The 21260-nt window shown below is 41.1% G+C and overlaps 1 protein-coding gene across 6 annotated transcripts in view; it reads left to right on the top strand.

Moving 5' to 3' along the window:
* The first annotated feature begins 5260 nt into the window (after window positions 1–5260).
* Window positions 5261–21260, top strand: part of tmem161b (transmembrane protein 161B) — a 96247-nt gene continuing 80247 nt past the window's right edge. The window contains exons 1-2 of one of the 6 annotated variants that reach the window (XM_043708692.1): window positions 5261–5415; window positions 8338–8441. In XM_043708692.1, the coding sequence (XP_043564627.1) occupies window positions 5413–5415; window positions 8338–8441 (107 nt within the window). In that variant the 5' untranslated portion in view covers window positions 5261–5412. Of the gene's footprint in view, window positions 5416–8337; window positions 8442–20670; window positions 20687–21260 lie in introns of those variants that run through there. The other 5 variants (XM_043708683.1, XM_043708700.1, XM_043708724.1 and 2 more) reach the window with 5 other exon arrangements.

The raw sequence follows: 21260 nt of genomic DNA, 5'->3' as shown, positions 1-21260 counted from the left end.
GAGGGTAGGGGTTATAGGTGGAGAGAGGGACGAAATGGTGAGATGGTGATAGGTGAATGTAGGTGGTAGGTACAATCTAGTAGTTTGATAGGAGGAAGGAGCAGTCGGTTGGAGAGATGGCAGGGTTGGAAAGGGAGTCAGGGGATAGGTGGGAAGGTTATTTGAAATTGGAGAACTCAATGTTGAGTCCTCCAGGCTGTAGGCTGCCCAGGCAGAAGGTGAGGTGTTGATCCTCCAAGTTGCAGTCTGATTCACGTGGCAATGGAGGAGACAGAGGATGGACGTCGGAGAGGGAGTGGGAAGGGGAATTGAAATGGAGGAGACTGGGAGTTCAGGCTCCATACTCAGCAGAACCGCTTCAATATAACCTCCAATGTATCGCCTCCAATAACTAAGCTCAGTTTTCAGCTGTCTGAGGCAAAGAGTACCTGAGGAAAAGAATTGCAAAGACTAACGTCATGGTTTAACGCACATCAATGATACCCAGGCTATGAAATACTTCAGAGACCTGGAAATCTCAGTGGGCACATTTCGACATTGGAGAAATACCATCAAAGATACTTTTGCAATATTCTCCAAAACTGGAGTGAAGGAAGACAGTCAAATCGCACCATCCTCTCAAGTTAATTTGTCTAGCATTCAGATGCTAATCCCTCAAAACCAGCTCAGGTTAGAAAATGTTGCTCACATTCATAACACCAAAATTCCATGGAAACTGTCCTTCTCTGAATTTGGTTGCAGCACAAGATTCCAATATGAACAATGCAAATGTTTCAGGAATGTCCTCAGTATATCCTTGAAAAAATTAAACAGCCACTAGAATTAATGCCAGTTGTCCTCCAAAGCTGTTGAGTGGGACAGTTCATTTGCAAAGGCATTGAGAAACTTTGTTAGAAACATAAGGGGGAAAATAGAGGCCTACTAAGAATTCATCCATCCACCCCTTCAAATACCATGTATGTCACACATAACAGAGACTGTGGATTTGGCATCAGATTAATCAGCTAGCCCAGAAAACATGGAAACAGAGTGGAAAGAAGTCATTTTCCTATCATAGAACATAGAACATAGAAGAATACAGTGCAGTACAGGCCCTTTGGCCCTCGATGTTGCGCCGATCCAAGCCCACCTAACCTATACTAACCCACTATCCTCCATATACCTATCCAATGCCCGCTTAAATGCCCATAAAGAGGGAGAGTCCACCACTGCTACTGGCAGGGCATTCCATGAACCTACGACTCGCTGAGTGAAGAACCTACCCCTAACATCAGTCCTATATCTACCCCCCCTTAATTTAAAGCTATGCCCCCTTGTAATACCCGACTCCATACGCGGGAAAAGGTTCATACTGTCGTCCCTATCTAACCCCCTAATCATCTTGTGCACCTCAGTCAAGTCACCTCTAAACCTTCTTTTCTCTAGTGAAAACAGCCCCAGGTGCCTCAGTCTTTCCTCATACGATTTTCCTTTCATACCAGGCAACATCCTGGTAAACCTCCTCTGCACCCGTTCCAGTGCCTCCACATCCTTCCTATAGTATGGCGACCAAAACTGCACACAATATTCCAGATGCGGCCGCACCAGAGTTTTATACAACTGCATCATGACCTCAGTACTCCGGAACTCAATTCCTCTACCAATAAAAGCCAGTACGCCATATGCCTTCCTCACCGCAGTATTTACCTGGGTGGCAACTTTCAGAGATCTGTGTACATGGACACCAAGATCCCTCTGCTCATCCACACTACCAAGTATCCGATCATTAGCCCAGTACCCCATCTTTTTGTTATTTTTCCCAAAGTGAATCACCTCACACTTAGCTACATTGTATTCCATTTGCCACCTTTCTGCCCAGCTCTGCAGCTTCTCTATATCCTGCTGTAACCTGCTACATCCTTCCTCACTGTCAACAACTCCTCTGACTTTCGTATCATCCGCAAACTTGCTTACCCAACCTTCTAACCCCTCTTCCATGTCATTTATAAAAATGACAAACAGCAATGGTCCCAAAACAGATCCTTGCGGAACACCGCTAGTGACGGCACTCCATGAAGAAACTTTGCCATCAACTACTACCCTCTGTCTTCTTCCATCCAGCCAATTTCTAATCCAAACCTCCAACTCACCCTCAATGCCATATCTCCGTATTTTCTGCAGTAGCCTACCATGGGGAACCTTATCAAACGCCTTACTAAAATCCATATATACCACATCTACCGCTTTCCCCTCATCAACCTCCTTCGTCACCTTTTCAAAGAATTCAATAAGGTTTGTGAGGCACGACCTGCCCTTCACAAAACCATGCTGACTATCCTTGATTACATTATTCCTATCCAGATGTGCATAAATCCTATCCCTTACAATTCTCTCTAAGACTTTGCCCACAACAGAAGTGAGACTCACCGGCCTATAGTTACTAGGGTTATCCCTGAGGGATTGTTCAAGGAGACTTGTTCCACGGGGCTATGACATTGATAGTGGTTGCCCTCACTTGTCATCTGCATCATAGATAACCAGGAATTTATTTCTATGCGTCAACTTCAAATTTCAAATGCATACAGTTCATTGTGTTACCTCTGTATGCCATGGGGAAAGAGGTAGTGTCATAGTGTTGTTGCTGTACTACAAATTCAGAGATCCAGGTAATATTTTGGTGGCCTAGGATTCAAGTCCCACCATAGCAAATGCTTCAATTTGAATTCAATTTTTTAAAAATCTGAAAGTTAGAAGTCTAATGATGACAATAAAATAATTTAATTATCATAAAAACCCATCTGGTTTGCTAAGGTCCTTGAAGGAAGGAAAACTGCTGGGCTGACTGAGTCTGGCCTATATGTGACTCCAGACATACAACTATGTGGTTGGCTTTTAACTGCTCTCTGATATTGCATTTAATTGCAACAATCTCTGAAAAGTCAAAATGGAATGCATTCGGATGGACCAACTTGCATCAACTAAAGGACGAAAAATGACAATGGTAAACTCAGCATTGTCGACCTGTAAATACCTCTTCAACAACATTTGGGACTAGTGCCAACATTTCATAGACTATTCAAGCAAAAGACTCAAAAACATGTTTTGATTTGATTTATTGTTGTCATTTGTACCTAAGTACAGTGAAACGTTTTGTTTTGCAAGCAGTACAGGCAGATCATAACAAAACAGGACATACAGGTCATAGGCTGCTTAGACAGAGTGACACATACGAGGTGACAATTGCACAGAAGGTGCATAAAAGCAGGATCAACATTGGCTTTGAAATTTGAGAGAAACAAAGACACGTATGAGAATTCTTACAGGCATCGCATTCTAACCAGAACTCCATCAATAAGCACAAGAATTTAGATCGTATCTACCTTCCCTTGAAATAAATGAACCAGAAATGATGTCACCCACCTTAAGAAACCAATACCTATAAACAGAAAGGTGGAACACACCACCAGCGCTTCACTGGAGACTCTCACTGATGATGTTACCTAGTATGGTGACAAAACACCTGAAAACAAACTTCGAGCTCATACTTATTAGAGAGATCTGATCAACAGTCTAAGGTCATTTTGGGAAATTATACCATATGGTGTCCCAAACAACACCATTGCTATTCCTGGGTTTGACCTGTTCCACTAGCAGGATAGTCCTAGAAAAGATGTCAGAAGAAAGGTATAAGGTCAGGATGGAGAAACACTAGGAATCGCCAACATTGCCTCTGGACCTCATGAAGTTTTACGTATTAATCTAACCATCACTCCTTGATATTCAATGGCATCATCATCACTATCAACACTCTAGGAGTTACCATTGAGCAGAAAACTGAACTGAAACTAATCATATAAGTACTGTGGCTAAAGAGCAGATCAGAGTCTAGAACTATTGCAGTAAGGAACTCATTTCCTGACTGTTCGAAGCCTATCCACCCAAAACAAGGCAGAAGTCAGGAGTGTGTTAGAATACTTGCTGCTTGCCTGGATGAATCCATCCAGGACAAAGCAGCATTTATGATCAGTGAAATTGCTTTGGATAAGGGTGTTAAAAATCCAAAGTCCCCTTTCTTTCTCACCATAAAGTTTCACTGGTTGCGAAATCTAAAAATGCTTAAAATTAAAATTGTTATTCTAATGTCAAGAAAGCAGGAGATAATCTGTAGTTAGACAAAATAAGTTTAATCAACTTTTGAAATGCCTAACTTCACCGGAGGTTGACTGATGATGATACCTAGTATGGTGACAAAACATCTGAAAATGAACCTTCCAACTCAGCAAGCAAATTTACATCCAGAGTTTATCAGAGATTATCACCAGCTTCCTGAAAAATACATCCTGAAAATTTTACAGTTCAAGCATAATACTTTATAGCTCTCACCTCAACTCCTACACACTGATGGAATTTATATTGCAATGGGGAACATTCCTAGATTTTTTTTCTGGACTTGCATCAAATTACATATTGGGGACTTTAAGTCTCACTTATTAAAACCTATCTTTTCGGCCAAGCGCTTGGTCTTTTATGCTGTCTTGGTGTCAATTTTTGTCTTATAGCACTCCTATGAAGCACCTTGGGATGGTTGTTCAGCGTTTAAAGCAGTAACAGCAATCCTTTGTGTCGTGGACAGGGGAAATGGTGTAAAGTAATTCCTTCAGCAAAATTTAAAAAAAACTATTCTACATTTGATTATCCCACCTAGAATCTGGTTTGTATGGATTTGCTTTCAATCGAGCAGACGTGTCTCTCTACTCTTAACGCCTACCATTAAACTCGAGCAGGAGTTTACTGTCATTAACACTCGCTCTTCCTCCCTCTCTATCAGCAGCAATTAAAATAAAATGAACTATTTTCCACCCGCCCCCCGAAGAACAGTCAAATTGGACTCAAAATATTAAGTATTTTTCTCTCTCCGCAGATACTGTAATACCTGTAGAATTTCTCTTCAGATTTCAGCTCCTTCACCAACATGGCACCTAGTAGTGGGGATGGTCAGAGGATGTAAGGGGGGGCCTTTCTCTAACCTCCCGGAACGTCAAGGTGCGGCGTCCGAACACATCCCTGTACAAATCATGCTTTTAAAAATCACTTTAATTAAAGCTCGCCGATTCTATCATGGCGGCTTCCTGGTTCAGACGCCAACATTAGAGAAAAAGAAGAAAAAGACATCCCCGAATCATTGCGGATATTTGAGCGGGCTGTGCTTCCCAAGAAGTGATGAGATTCTGAGTGGCGGCAGCGAAGGACAAGGGCAGTCCGGGGTCCTTCATGACCTCTACTGGAAGTAGAGGTTGAGCCATGGCGCCTGTTGGTTACTTGGAGCCGGTGTGTACCCGCAGCGGGGTTTTATGAGGGCCGTTTGGAGAGGAGTGGGAGACACGCCCCGGCGGTCTGTTCGTTGGCCCTCTTGCAGCCGGATTGTCCGACAATATGGTGAGTGTGATGGTGGGCCCATTAGTGTCATCGCCTCCCCCCTCCTCACTCAGCCAGAGTCGGACATGATTCTCGAGTACAAGCAGCCAGGACGGCTCTCACATTTAATCCCAGGAAGGAGACAACGGGGTAGGCCCCATTTGCCTCACTGCCTGGGGGAGCCCAGCGATTTCGTATTTATGCAAATCTGCTCTTTTTTCTTAAACGCATTCTGTCACTCCTGTAATGATTCCCGATAAGTAAATCGCCTGGGGATTTGTTTCTGGCTCTTGAAATACTTGAGCTGTTTCCTCACCCCCCCGCCCATACTTGTTTGTTATGTTACATCTTAATCCCCACTATCTGCGTATAATCAGAAGACAGACATATTATTGACTGAAAACAACAAATTCTGGAGATCACAGCGCGTCAGACAGCATCCATGGAGAGAGAGAGAGAGAGCGCAAGCTAACTTTTAGAGTCTAGATGACTCTTCATCAGAGTGAAGTGTGGAGGGACAGCATTTATGCTGTAGTTTGGGGCGGGAGTGAATGTAGGGTGCTGATAGAAAAACAATGTATTATTGACTTGAGGTGAGGCTCATTGATAGTACAAGGTATCACCTTTTTTGTTTTGAAGTTTTTATGGTTGTCACATCCAAAGAGAATTGAAAGTTATTTCAAGTATGGACATTTAAAATTAAGACAATAGTTGTCTATATCACCAGAACTAGATTCCAACTGTTTTAATGTAAATGCTTAGTTAAAGTATGACAGTAGATCAGAGTGAAATAGTAAGTACAAATGTTAAAAATGGCAGATGTTTTAAAATTTTTGGGTCAACATTGGCAATACCTTGCTTAATTACTTTCAGGGACCAATGATTTTTTTGATGCTAAGATTTTTTGAAGAGGAAACAAATACGTAGGGCAGAGTCCAGAAAAGGGGAAATTGGACTGAATGATATTGGGATGATTTACTTTCTGATCCATTAAACACCATTTGGGTGAATGGTTTCATTATGCTGTGATGTTTGAGTCTGATTCCAATTTGAAGGGGATTAAAGCCTGATTTCCTATTCTCTTAAACTGTCAATCCATCTGAAAAAATACTTATTAAAAGTTACCACGTATATAGTGTTTCATCTCCAAACACTTTAAAGCTTTAAACACTAATAAAGTTAATTTTGAAGCAAGGCAGAGAATGGAGGGAATACTTAAGATTAATGATCTTTATTCTGATTTAGAAATTAAGGGTTTAAATATCCTGTAATGCAAAAGCAAATATAAGAATGAGGTAAGGGGAGGAGAGAACTTGTGGATTAAACTGAGGTGTTCAGGTAAGGGGATCACCCAGGTTGCATTTAAGCTTCCCAGTGTACAGGGGAAGCTGGATTGTAGGCTGAGGGTATAAAGTGCTAATTTGAAAAAAAGTATAAATAATTCACTGTTTCAATTGTGATTTGTCTGGGTTTCTGGATGGTGGGAAGGAAGAAGGAAAAAGGACAAATGTTGCATTTGCTGTGCATGTATGGTGGAGAGATTAGGGTGCTGTGGGGAAGGGAGTGGGTTTTCGCAGTAATTGAAGACTATAGGGACTAGACTGTTGAAATGTCAAAAAGAGAAGGAAAGATGTGTTTGGTGGAGATAATGCTGAAGGTGGTAGAAATTACTGAGGATTGTCCACTGATGGAGACTGATGGGCTGTTTGTTGATGAAAAGTGGAATGCTTATTAGATCTGGAAATCAAGAGGTGAGGACAGGATTGTGGGAAATTGGATTAAAATGCTTGGGCTCCCTTTCAACTACAATAGTATGAAATCTTTGGGTTGGAGAAAAGGAAGGAATATTGGAAGTACTGGTACGGAAGGTGACATTATTGAGTAAATGCAACAAGAGAAAGACAACACTTTGGAATACCTTGGATTCTGGATGAAGGGCTCTGACCCAAAATGTCAATTCTCCTGCTCCTCGGATGCTGCCTGACCTGCTGTGCTTTTCCAGCAACACACGCTTGACCTTGGAACATATAGTGAGAAGAGAGAGTTGTGGTTTTGTAGTTAACACAAAGTAGACTATCCATTTAGTGGTACTATAAAAGAATGGTATTGCAATGGATTCTGTAAATGTGTCACTTCCTAATATTTTTAAGAGTCTGGAAAAATTTGATCTTGACTGTGGAAGAAGAATAAATGTAAATGCATCTAAAAGAACCATGTTGATGTACATACAACTTGCCTGAAATTCATTCTTTTGTAAACTAAATGTCTGTTGTACAACAGATCCATACAGTTGGATTTAACTATCATATCTTCCACAGTTTCCCGGAAGCTGATCATCCGAGTGTGATTCTGATTGCAAGCTTACGCGTGACAAAGTTAAATATTTGTCCAATATTCTTTGAGTTCGATTTGTGGAAGAAAAATTGGTAACAATTACAATATAAAACCAAGTCATCCAATCTAAATTTGTGTCAGTATTTACTTTTCAAAACTGCAAATAGTTCTTATCATTTTTTAATCTTAAGTCGCTATCCAATCTAGTACTGAATGGCAACCTTGTCATTACCTCACCTTAGAGGTGAACTCCAATGTGCAACAACTGTATATGAGAAAAGTTTTATTCTGCTTGAAAACATTTGCCTTCAGTGATGTAAAAATTGGCCCTCTTTCCTCCAGTTCAGGAAACAATTTTGTTTTTAAGCAAATTGCCCATACTTTGATAATTTTCAATGAGTCTTTCGTATAATGTAGTAATTTGTGTCATATGAAGAATAGTCCAAACTCTCAAGGTCATTTGCAGTTTCATTGTTTGCTACTTTGTACTATAGTTTGGACACTTTAGAATTCCTTTGGTCACTGAAATAAAATTAATTTGTTGTGAAATATTATCCAACCAATGGAACAGTATCACCTGTGGTTCACACTGACTTCTTTCCCTTCCAGGGTATTATAGGTGTGCAATTAGTGGTTACTATGGTAATGGCCAGTATCATACAGAAGATCACACCTCACTACTCACTTGCTCGCTGGTTGCTTTGTAATGGAAGGTATGGGATTACTTTCAAATAAGATGTAATCAGACCAATGTTTTGATATTGCAGCTTATGTTCAAGTATGCCATTTTAGATCAATTATCTTTTTGTCACACTAATAGACTTTGCATAAGAGGGAATTTCCTCACGTTCAGTCAGTGTTTTTATTTATTTCCAATTAGATTATTTATGAATAGTGAAAGAACTTCCTTTTTTTCAGACATTGCTTTAAAATTGACTTAGATGGAGGTCAGGAAATCAAAATTTTGCAGATGTTTGAAAGCAAAGCTTTTGAAACACTCAGCAGGCAAGACAAACAGTTGTTAAGAACACACATGGACAGTTTGATTAGATTTTAGATTACATTAGATTAGATTACATTACAGTGTGGAAACAGGCCCTTCGGCACAACAAGTCCACACAGACCCGCCGAAGCGTAACCCACACATACCCCTACATTTACCCCTTACATAACACTACGGGCAATTTAGCATGGCCAATTCACCTGACCTGCACATCTTTGGACTGTGGGAGGAAACCGGAGCACCCAGAGGAAACCCACGCAGACACAGGGAGAACATGCAAACTCCACACAGTCAGTCGCCTGGGGCGAGAAATGAACCCGGGTCTCTGGCACTGTGAGGCAGCAGTGCTAACCATTGTGCCACCATGCCGTCCACAGCATTTGCTTCCTTCGGAGTACTTCCTCAGAATTGGTGTTGCTAGGATTGTCCTTTTTTATCCATGGAAATGATGGGGGGAGAAACCTTTGCATAAAATATGTTCTTGATTACTAGCCAGGCTTCTTGGGATTTTAATTGTGCAGGTGTAGCTGGAATGGTAATACTAGGTCTCACAGCTCACTATTCGTCACTTTTTGCTTTAAGTAGATTGAATGCTTCGTATAGGTTATATGGGAATTGTTTTTCATGGGATTATAACTTGTTGCGAAGACAGGAAGATCAAGAGAATAAGATTCAGAGAAGGAAGGCCAAAATAAAATATATTTTGTGAAGCAAGTGTTTATCTCTGATCCATGGTCTGCCTCTCACTCGGGAATATGATAGATGTATACCGCTTTTGATGACCCGCACAAGGTGGAATACATGGTTTTGGGTTTCTAGAGGTTGAGTCATAGAGTTATACAGCATAGAAACAGGCCCTTTGGTTCACAATGTCTATGCTTACCAACAAAATACTAAGCTAATACCATTTATCTGGACTTGGTTGATAGACTATAATGCCTGGCATTTTAAATACCTATTCAGTTGTTCTTAAATGTTGCGGGAGTACCTGGCTGCACAACTTCCTTAGGGACCACGTTCCGTATTTCTCCCATCCTCTGGATGAGATTTTTTTTATTAATTGCGTTGTACAGCACAGAAACAGACCCTTTGGTTCAACTCATCCATGCTGATCAAGTTTACAAAACTAAACTAGTCCCACTTTCCTGCATTTGGTCAACGTCTCTCTAAACCTTTACTATTCATTTAACTATACAAATATTTTTAAAATGTCGCAACTGTACCTGCATCTACCACTTCCTCCACAGTTCATTCCACATACAAACACCCTCTATGTGAAAACGTTGTCCCTCAGGTCCCTTGTAAAGCTTTCCCCTCTCACTTTAAAAATATGGTCCCTAGTTTTGAACAGCCCACTCTCGGGACAAGACCTTTGCTATTTCCCTCATGATTTTATAAATCTCTATCAAGTCCTTCCTCAAATTCCTATGCTCCAGTAAAAAAAGTCTCCGCTTATCCAACCTCTTTTTATAACTCAAACCCTCCAGTCTCAGCAACATCTTAGTAAATCTTTCCTGAGCCTTCTCCACTTTTATAATATCCTTCCTGTAGTAGGGCAACCAGAACTGTACACAGTCAAAAAATGGCCTCACCCAATGTCCTGTGCTACCTCAACATGGCATCCCAACCTCCATACTTAATGGTCTGAGCAAAATGGCAAGCGTGCTAAACATCTTCTTAACTACCTTGTCTACTTGTGACATAAGTTTCAAAGATCTATGTGCTTGAAACCCCCAGGTCTGTCTGTTTGACAACACTACCCCGAACGCTACAATTACCTGTATAAGTCCTGCCCTTGTATATTTTACCAAAATGTACTTACCTTGCATTTATCCAAGTTAAACTCCATCTGTCACTCCTTAACCCATTGGCCTGGTAGATCAAGGTCACTTTGTAATCTTCGTTAACCTTCTTCACTGTCAATGACACCACCAATTTTGGTGCCATCTAACTTACTAACCATACCTCCTAAATTCTCATCCAAATCATTTGTAGAAATTACAAGCAGCAATGGACCCAGGACCAATCCGTGCAGAACACCACTGGGTCACAGGCCTTCAGTCCAAAAACTCTCCACCACCACTGTCTGTCTCCCATTGTCAAGCCAACTTTGTTTCTGATTGGCAAGCTCTTCCTGAATCCCATTTGATATAACTTTTCTAATCAGTTTACAGTGTGGAACCTTGTCAAAGGCCTCACTAAAGTCCATGTAGACAAGGTCTACCACTCTGCTTCATCTTTCTTTTTGGTTATGTTCTCAATCCACTCAGTCAAGTTTGTGATTCAAGATTTCCCATGCACAAAGCCATATTGACTATCCCTAATCAGCCCATGCCTCCCCAAATGCATGTAAATCCTATTTCTAAGAATTCCCTCCAACAAATTGCACACCACTGATGTCAGATCCACTGGTGTGTAGTTCCCAAGCTTCTCCTTGCAGCCAAGACACAATATTCACCAATCTTTAGTCCTCCAGTATCTCACTCGTGGGTGTCAGTGATACAAATATCTCTGCTAGAACTCCACAATTTGTTCCCTAACGTTCACAATGTTGTGCGATATATTTGATTGTTTTCCAGAAGATTCAACCAGGAGATTTTTCAAGGCCACTAGCACCTTTTTCTCTGATTTCCTGTACTCACCTCAAAGCTGTGCCCTCCAGTCTTAGATTCATCTGCCATAGGGAAAAGATTCTTGCAATCGATCTTGTCTATGCCCCTCATAATTTTGTATACTTCAGTCAGATTCCCACTCAGCTTCTTGTACTCTAAGGAAAATGAATCCAACCTATGCAGTCTTTCCTTGTAATTGAGACTTTTCATTCCAAGCAACATGCTGCTGAATCTCATCTTCACTCTGTCAAAGTGCAATCTCATCCTTCTGATAGTGTGGTAACTATAACTGTATGTAGTACTCCATCTGATGCCTAACTGATATTTTATAATGTTGTAACAAGAGATTGTTGCTCCTACATTCTACAACCTGACTAATGAAGGTAAGCATCCCGTACCACCTTCACCACCCTGTCCATCTGTGCTGACACCTTCAGGGATCTATGAACTTCTACACAAAGGTCCCTTTGTTGCTCCCTCGAGACCTAATATTTAATTTGTATATGCTTGCCTGATTAGATCTCCCAAAATGCAACACCTCTGACTTCTTGGAGTTAATTTTTATATGCCATTACTTTTCCAAATTGATCAGCTGATCAATGTCTGACTAGAGACTGAGATCTAGTAGAAAGTGAGGACTGCAGATGTTGGAGATCAGAGTCAAGAGTGTGGTGCTGGAAAAGCACAGCAGGTCAGGCAACATCTGAAGAGCAGGAGAATTGACGTTTCAGGCATAAGTCCAGGGCTCATGCCTGAAACATCAATTTGCCTGCTCCTCGAATGCTGCCTGGCCTAATGTGCTTTTCCAGCACCACACACTCAACTATAGACTGAGACCATCATTCTCACTATCAACAACCCCACCAATTTTTGTGTCAGCTGCAAACTTACTAATTATGCCTTGCATTCCGTGGGCTCTTACTTTTTGGACCAGCGTCCAATGTGTGGGACTTTGTCCCTCCATATAAACTGCGCTATTCTCATTGGTATATTTTACTCACCTTCTAACAAATCACTCAGACAGGGTCTCCCTCCAATAAATGTGTGTTGACTATCCCTGATCAATCCCTGCCTTTCCAAGTATGGCTCTGAATTTTTTTCAATAATTTACTTAGCACTGACGTAAGATTGACCAGTCTCTAAATCCCTGGTCATAAAGATGCATTAATCCTGAAGATACTAAAACATCTAATACCTTCTCCTTGTTAATCTTCACTTGTTTTAAAACCTCACAATCTAACTGAAATCCTCAGCTATAATGTCTTTTTCCTCAGAATACAGATGAGAAATATTCATTTAAGACCTCACCCACATCCTCTGGTTCCATGCACAGATTCCTTCTTTGGTCTTTAATAAGTCATACTCTTTTCCTAGTAATCCACTTACTCGTAAACTTGAAGGCATTTCTTTGGAGTATGGTTTCTTGTTTCCTCTCTGCCAAGGGCCCCTTTTTGCCCTGCTGATTTATTTTTTTAATGCATTTCCCTATACTCTATACTTTTAAAGGGCCTCCTCTGTTGTTAATCATAGAATTCCTACAGCGTGGAAACCAGCCATTCAGTCCATTCAGTTGTTGGAGGGAATCCTGAGGGACAGGATGTACATGTATTTGGAAAGGCAAGGACTGATTCGGGATAGTCAACATGGCTTTGTGCGTGGGAAATCATGTCTCACAAACTTGGTTGAGTTTTTTGAAGAAGTAACAAAGAAGATTGATGAGGGCAGAGTAGTAGATGTGATCTATATGGACTTCAGTAAGGCATTCGACAAGGTTCCCCATGGGAGACTGAATAGCAAGGTTAGAACTCATGGAATACAGGGAGAAGTAGCCATTTGGCTACAGAACTGGCTCAAAAGTAGAAGACAGAGGGTGGTGGTGGAGGGTTGTTTTTCAGACTGAGGCCTGTGACCAGTGGAGTGCCACAAGGATCAGTGCTGGGCTCTCTACTTTTTGTCATTTACATAAATGATTTGGATGCGAGCATAAGAGGTACAGTTAGTAAGTTTGCAGATGACACCAAAATTGGAGGTGTAGTGGACAGCGAAGAGTGTTATCTCAGATTACAACAGGATCTGGGCCAATGGGCTGAGAAGTGGCAGATGGAGTTAATTCAGATAAATGTGAAGTGCTGCATTTTGGGAAAGCAAATCTTAGCAGGACTTACACACTTCAGGCTGGGGCTGTTTTCCCTGGAGCGTTGGAGGCTGAGGGGTGACCTTATAGAGGTTTGTAAAATCATGAGGGGCATGGATAGGATAAATAGACAAAGTCTTTTCCCTGGGATCAGGGAGTCCAAAACTAGAGGGCTTTGGTTTAGGGTGAGTGGGGAAAGATATAAAAGAGACCTAAGGGGCAACTTTTTCATGCAGAGGGTGGTACATATATGGGATGAATTTGCCAGAGGAAGTAGTGGAGGCTGATACAATTGCAACATTTAAAAGGCATTTGGATGGGTATATATGAATAGGAATGGTTTGGAGGGATATGGGCCGGGTGCTGGCAGATGGGACTAGATTGGGTTGGCATGGATGGGTTGGACCAAAGGTTCTGTTTCTGTGCTGTACATCTCTATGACTCTATAACAGCCCCTTTGGCCCATGATGTTGTGCCGAGGATTAATCCTAATTTAAAATAAAATAACTTAACCTACGCACCCATCAATTCACTGCTATCCATGTGCATATCTAGTAATCACTTAAATGTCCCTAATGACTCTGCTTCCACCACCACCACTGGCAACGCATTCCATGCATTCACAGCTCTCTGCGTAAAGAACCTTCCTCTAACATCCACTCTATACCTTTCTCCTAATATCTTAAAACTATGACGCCTCGTTCCATCTGGCAGGTGGGCTAGATTGGGTTGGGATGTCTGGTCGGCATGGACGGGTTGGACCGAAGGGTCTATTTCCATGCTGTACATCTCTATGACTATGACTATCAAGGCAACACCACCCCTTCAGAGAGCATCCCACCCAGACCCAACCCCTGTCACTGTTACCCTGCATTTCTATGGATAATCTACTTAGCCTGCACATACCTGCACTCTCGGGCCATTTAGCATGGCTAGTCCATCAAATCAGCACATTAGATTCCTTACAGTATGGAAACAGGCCCTTTGGTCCAACTAGTCCACACTGACCCTCCAAAGAGTAACCCACCCAGACCCATTCCCCATGCACCGAACTCTACGGACAATTTAACTTGGCCAATTTACCTAACCTGCACATCTTTGGATTGTGGGAGGAATCCAGAGCACCCGGAGGAAACACACATAGACACTGAGAGAACGTGCAAACTCCACACAGTTGCCCAAGGCTGGGATTAAACCCGGGTCCCTGGCGCTGTGGAGCAGCAGTGCTAACCACTGAGCCACTGTGCTGCCCTAATACTCTATACGGTCAAAGTCTACAATAGTAATTCATAAAAGCACAGTCTGTTTAATATAGAAAGGTATCCCAAGGCGTTTGGGAAGTGAGAGATCGGACAAAAATGTCTCCCAACCTAAAAGGCAACATCGTGAGGTTCAAAATGCTCAATCTAAGAAATAACACTGAGCGTCCAGATAGCATAACATTAATGATGGGGTAAACTGGATGTCATGAATAAGTGGCCATAGCTGTAAAAACAATTACTTCAAAAGATTAGAGGATTGTAGGCAGCTACAGACTGGAAGGATGTCATTGAATTTGAACACGTTATGAACATGGGTGAACCAAGCAACAATTGAAGTCAAGCTTTGAACTGTGGGAGGAAACCCGTGCAGGTACGGGAAGAATGTGCAAACTCCACATAGACAATTGCCCAAGGCAGGAATTGAACTCATGACCATGGCGCTGTGAGGCAGCAGTACTGACCATTGAGTGATTAGTAATGTGCTGTACAATCTTTATTTTTCATTAACAATTTATGTATCCGTTGACATCCAAGGTTCTCTTGACTTGCTGCTCTTGCTGTTCACTGTGAGGAAACACGCTGGCCCTGAATTCTCACTATACGACTTTCAAAAGGCTCCCACTTTGCAAATGTAGACTCACCTGCAAGTAGCTGCTCACAGTCTGTTTATCAGATTTTGTCTAATAATATTAAAATTGGCCTTCCCCCAATTTAGACACTGAAACTTTTGCACTATCTTTATCTCTTTATGTAATGACTTTGAAGCTTGGAATTATGGTTACTATCCCCAAAACACTTGCCCACTGAAGCTTCAACCACTTGACTGATCTCATTCCCTCGGATTAGGTCGAGCACTGCCCCTTCTCACTTAGGACTATTATGTACTAGCATGCACTCCAAAAGTTATACCTCATCTCATCCTTTCACACTAAGGCAATCCTAGTTCATGTTGGCAAAGTTGAAATCCCCTACAGCTATAATCCTACATTTCTCTCACTTTTCTGTTATTTGCTTAAATATCTGCTCTTCTATTTCCTTCTGCTTGTTGGGGGGCCTTTAGTTTAATTCTTCTAGGACATCCTCCCTTATTACTGCAGTGATGAGTTCCCTTATCAGTAAGTATTGAGTATCATGGATTCAATCCCCTACTTTTATTTTTCACCCGATAATAATAGTTTCCCCAGTATGGTTTAACATGCTGTTGGTTGTCTTCCTTATGTGAATAATTTTCAATGTTTGCCCCAGCATAGCTTTTCTGAACAGTTACGGTTTTAATTTCTAGCCATTTCTGACCACTGGTTCCACTGTGGTTTGCTGGTTTGGGATTGTGTTATAAGGTATTTTGCGTTGTGTGTCTTAGGAATTATAACTGAAATAAATTTCTTTTGTACAGGATCATTCTTAAACCAGTATTAATGTTTGTTGCCTACTTGCCCTTGGGCAGCCTTGTATGTTATATTAGTTCATGTTTGTCACTTGATTTCTTATCATTGGTTTTCAGGAGGTAAATTGAAAGCAAACAATAACCTTGCCAAATTTGGAAAATCTATTGCATTCTTAATATTAACAAGATAATAATCATTGACATTAGTTTGAAACTTTTGTTGGTGCTGGGATAAAGACAGAAATCTAACCGAGTGTAATCAACATCCAATTCAGACAATTACTTTGTTGCCTGAGGCAAGTGTTTGACTTGCAGTCTCGCCTTCATTACAGAAGGTCAATGAGATTGCTTCTCTGTTTTAAAAAGTGCTTTGGTATGTTTTATTTGTCGTCTTGTTCAGATGCATTTGCTTGTGATTCGTCCAAATCCTGGCACTGTGACCCTATTTTGTTGCCTGCTGCTGATGTTTAAGAATCCAAACCCTTTGCTTCTCTATCCCTGAATCACCTGGTGGTATACATAAATAAATGCAGCTATTTCATTTTGCTGTTGATTGGAAGTATGATGGTATCATGAAGCACTGACCTTGCCCAAAAACACAATGGGAGCAATAAAAGACCAAACAGCCAGTGGTGCCTATTCTGTCATTCAGTACGGCCATGGATGAGTTTGGACTTCAGTTCCATTTTCTAGCTTGCTGTCTGTATCCCTTAATTGGCTGAGACCACATATCTGTTTATTCCAACTTTAAATGAATTCAACAATGGAGTTTCCACAATCCTTTAAGTTGAAGTGCTTTTTTCTCATCTCACTTCTAAATTCACAGCCCTTTATTGTGAGACTGTTTAGATTTCCCAATAAATGGAATTAAGTTCTCACTCAACTCTATCAAACCTTTTCAGAATTTTTTATGTTTCAATGAGATCACCTCTTATTCAAAATTCCAAATGTATAGGCCCAATTTACTCAGCTTTCTATTCCAGGGATCAATTTGCCGAGCCTTTTTTGTACTGTTTCCGGTCCAAGTATAACCTTGCATCCAATACTTTTCTTATCTCTAATGAAATATTATGACTGACACCTCCAAAAGAACTTGTAAATGTATTCATGGCAGAAGTGCTCCAAGATCAGTGCCCAATCTTAAGTCAACATTCCCATTGTTGGATATTAGAGGATCAGTGCAGACTTGATGGGCTGAATGTCCTGTTTCTGCACAATAGGGGTTTTATTTCGAGGGTCTGCTTAAGAAGAGAAAAGAAGATCCTTACTTAAATCTGGAGACCAAAACTCAGCACAATACTCCAGATGTTATTTTATCAACCTATAGATTTGTCGCAAATCTTCTTTATTCCTATACTCCAATTCTCTTTCAGTAAAGGCTAACATGCAATTTGCCTTTATAATTGCTTGCTGCATTTGAATGCTATCTTTGTGCACCTTACACATTAAAACTTAAAAATTTCATACCTTTCTGAATAAATCTGCTTTTCTATTTTGACAACCAAAGTGGCTAAGTTCACATTTCCCTACATTTTATTCCATTTGCCAGCTTGTTACCCACTCTTGCCATTACCTGTCTGTGCCTTCCTCACAACCTGGCTTGGTATCATCAACTTTGATACACTACTGTCTCTTCATCCAAGTTATTAGTGTAGGTGGTAATAGCACTCCACTATTCACTATTCACCAACTTGAAAATGCCCTGTCTCCGACCACTTTCTGTAGTATTTGTCAACATTAAATCTGTTGGTACCATTCTCAAATCCTGGGCGTTTTGGAGAACCATAACAAGCACATAGACTATCTCTGTAGCTATCTCTTTTAGAGCTCGAGGCTTTAGGCCAAGGGTGTCATCCCTTGAGTTTTCAAGTATCTTTACTCTGCTGATATTTTTTACGCTCTCATTTCAGCCTCTAAAGTTACCATCTATTTCTGGTATAGAATTTGTAAATTCTACAGTCTAGTCAGACACAAAAATATTTGTTGAATATGTCTACCATTTCCTTACTCCCATAATAATCTCTTCTGTCTGTGCTTTGAAGGAGCCAACTACTGTCCCTTTTTATAGATGTTTTCTGATTGGCCTGTTCAGAGATGATGCTACCCACCTCTGAACCAGGTGGGAGTTGAACTCAGACCTCCTTGCCAGAGGGTGCTATCACTATGCCATTAGAGCCCTCTTCTTTTTTATATACTTATAAACAGTTCTTACAATCTGTTTTTATAACTTGCTCACTTTTTTTCCTTTGCATTAACTTTTTGGTGGTCTTGTGCTGGTTTTAAAACACTCCTAATACTTAGACTGCTTACTTTTTGTTGCAACATTGTTAGCCTCACCTTTTAGGAGAAAGTGAGGTCTGCAGATGCTGGAGATCAAAGTTGAAACTTTATTGCTGGAACAGCACAGCAGGTCAGGCAGCATCCAGGGAACAGGAGATTCGACGTTTCGGGCACAGGCCCTTCTTCAGGAATTCCTGAAGAAAGGCCTGTGCCCGAAATGTCGAATCTCCTGTTCCCTGGATGCTGCCTGACCTGCTGTGCTGTTACAGCAATAACGTTTCAACTAGCCTCACCTTTTAATCTAATACTGTTCTTAACTTCCTAAGTTGTGAAAGGAATTTTGTTGGTGACTTTTTATTTTTCAGTAAAACATATTTTTGTTCACTGTTTTGAAATGTTTCTTTAAATGTTTCCCACTGTTCATTTATCTTCATACTAATGATTTTATTTGCCTAATTGATGTTAGCCAGTTCTCCCCAGTACCCATGTAATATGCTTTCTTTAAGACTCTTGATCGGGATTAGAGTATGCTTCTTTGAGACGTTTAATGGAATTCGATGGTGGTATGGTCACTGTTTCTCAGTGGAACGTTTACTTTGCTAATGAATGTGCTTTTCCGGAGGATGCTAGTGCAATCCAGCTAACTTATTGCCATATAAATGAACAGATTTGACATTGTGAGGTCATCTGCTGTTTCAGGTACCTAACTCTTGCTTCTGGCTAATGCCATCAATTTGGTATCTAAGATAATTTTGAAAGCCAACTGTAGGTACGAGTAGACCACAGACTGCAACAGCTCATCTGTAAAGTAAAATTTAAAGGGAATATTACATATCAAAGTTTGAATAGTGTGTATGAGAATAACAATTCTAAGAATAAAGTTGAGTTGAACCAGGAACCTCTGAGATCAGTGAACATATGGCACAGTTTACATGCTCGAAGCAGGGTTTTGAATGTGCTTATTACAGGACAGTGGAATAAATAATCCACAGCTTTGTATCTTCTACCGATTGTCCTGATACTATACTTATAATGTTGAACTTTAGGTGCTATAGTGCTGTCATTGACTTCACCTGTCCAGATATTTTAGATTATATTAATTAACATTAGATATTGCAGCTAATTTGGTATTCATTCCAAACTTTGGATGTATGTATGTATGCTCGCTGAGCTGGAAGGTTTCGTTTCACATGTTTCATCACCATACTACGTAACATCATCAGTGAGTCTCTGGATGAAGCACTGGTGGTATGACCCACTTTCTATTTATGTGTTTAGGTTTCCTTGGGTTGGTGACATCATTTTCTGTGATGATGCCTTTTCCTGTTCTTTTTCTCGGGGAATGGTAAATGGAATCCAAGTCAGTGTGTTTGTGGATAGAGTTCCGGTTGGAATACCATTCTTCTAGGAATTCTTGCGCGTGTCTCTGTTTGGCTTGTCCTAGGATGGATATGTTATCCCAGTCGAAGTGATGTCCTTCCTCATCTGTATGTAAAAATAGTGAGAGTGGGTCATGGCTTTTTGTAGCTAGTTGATGTTCATGTATCCTGGTGGCTAGTTTTCTGCCTGTTTGTCCAATGTAATGTTTCTTGCAAGGTATTTTGTAAATGACATTAGTTTTCCTTGTTATCTGTAAAGGGTCCTCCAAATTCATTAGCTGCTGTTTTAGTGTGTTGGTGGGCTAGTGGGCTACCATGATGCCAAGAGATCTGAGTAATCTGGCAGTCATTTCAGTGATGTCTTTGATGTAGAGGAGAGTGGCTAGGGTTTCTGAACGTGTTTTGTCTGTTTGGTTTTGTTGTTGAGAAATCAGCGGAGTGTGATCATCCAGAAAAAAAAATTGCAAACAGCTATTCACTTGTGGGACATGGGCTCTCAGGCGAGCCAGATGTCATTGCCTGTTCCCAGTTGCCCTTGAGAAGGTAGTGGTGAGTTGTCTTCTTGATCTGCCACAGTTCAAGTACAGTAGGTTGACCCACATTTCTTAAGGAGGGAATTACAGGATTTTGACTTGGCATCAGTAAAGAAATGGCAATAAATTGCTAAGTCAAGATGAAGAATGCCTTGGAGGAGAACTTAGAGATGTTGGGTTCTCATGTATCTGCTGCCACTGTCTTTCTAGATGGAACTGGTTGTGGGTTTGGAAGGTGCTGTCTTAGGATTTTTAAACTTCTGCAGGATGTCTTGTAGATTGTACACACTGCTGCAACTGAGCATCAGCGGTGGAGGGAGTAGGTGCTTGTGGATGTAGTGCCAATCAAGTGGGCTGCTTTGTACTGGAAGGTATCTAGCTTCTTGAATGTTATTGGAGCTGCAGGCTCCAGTTCGAACAAATTCCCCTGTTCAGGCAAATGGGCAATATTCTATCACACTTTATGTGCCTTGTATATGATAGACGGGGTCTGGAGAGTCAAATGGTGAGTTACTTACCTCAGTATTCCTAGCCTCTGAGCTGCTGTTGTAACCACTGTATGTATATGGCAAGTCCAGTTGAGTTTCTGGTCAATGGCAACTCCCAGGATGCTGATAGTGAAAGATTCAGTGATGGTAACACCATTGAATGTCAAGGGGTGGTGGTCAGACCATCTCTTATTGGAGTCAAGAATGTGGTGCTGGAAAAGCACAGCAGGTCAGGCAGCATCCAAAGAGCAGGAGAATCAATGTTTCAGGCAAAAGCCCTTCATCAGGAATGAGGCTGTGAGCCGAGGGGGTAATTTTATCTCACCACCCCCTTGGCTCACAGCTTCCTTCCTGATGGAGGGCTTTTGCCCAAAATGTCTGCCTGACCTGTTGTGCTTTTCCAGCACCAAGCTCTCAACTCTAATTTCCAGCATCTGCAGTCCTCACTTTCGCCATC

Source organism: Chiloscyllium plagiosum, chromosome 2 (genome assembly GCF_004010195.1).
Source record: "Chiloscyllium plagiosum isolate BGI_BamShark_2017 chromosome 2, ASM401019v2, whole genome shotgun sequence".
Taxonomy (NCBI): Eukaryota; Metazoa; Chordata; class Chondrichthyes; order Orectolobiformes; family Hemiscylliidae; genus Chiloscyllium; species Chiloscyllium plagiosum.
Note: the sequence above shows the minus strand (reverse complement) of the source record. Positions and strands in the feature narration are given on the sequence as shown.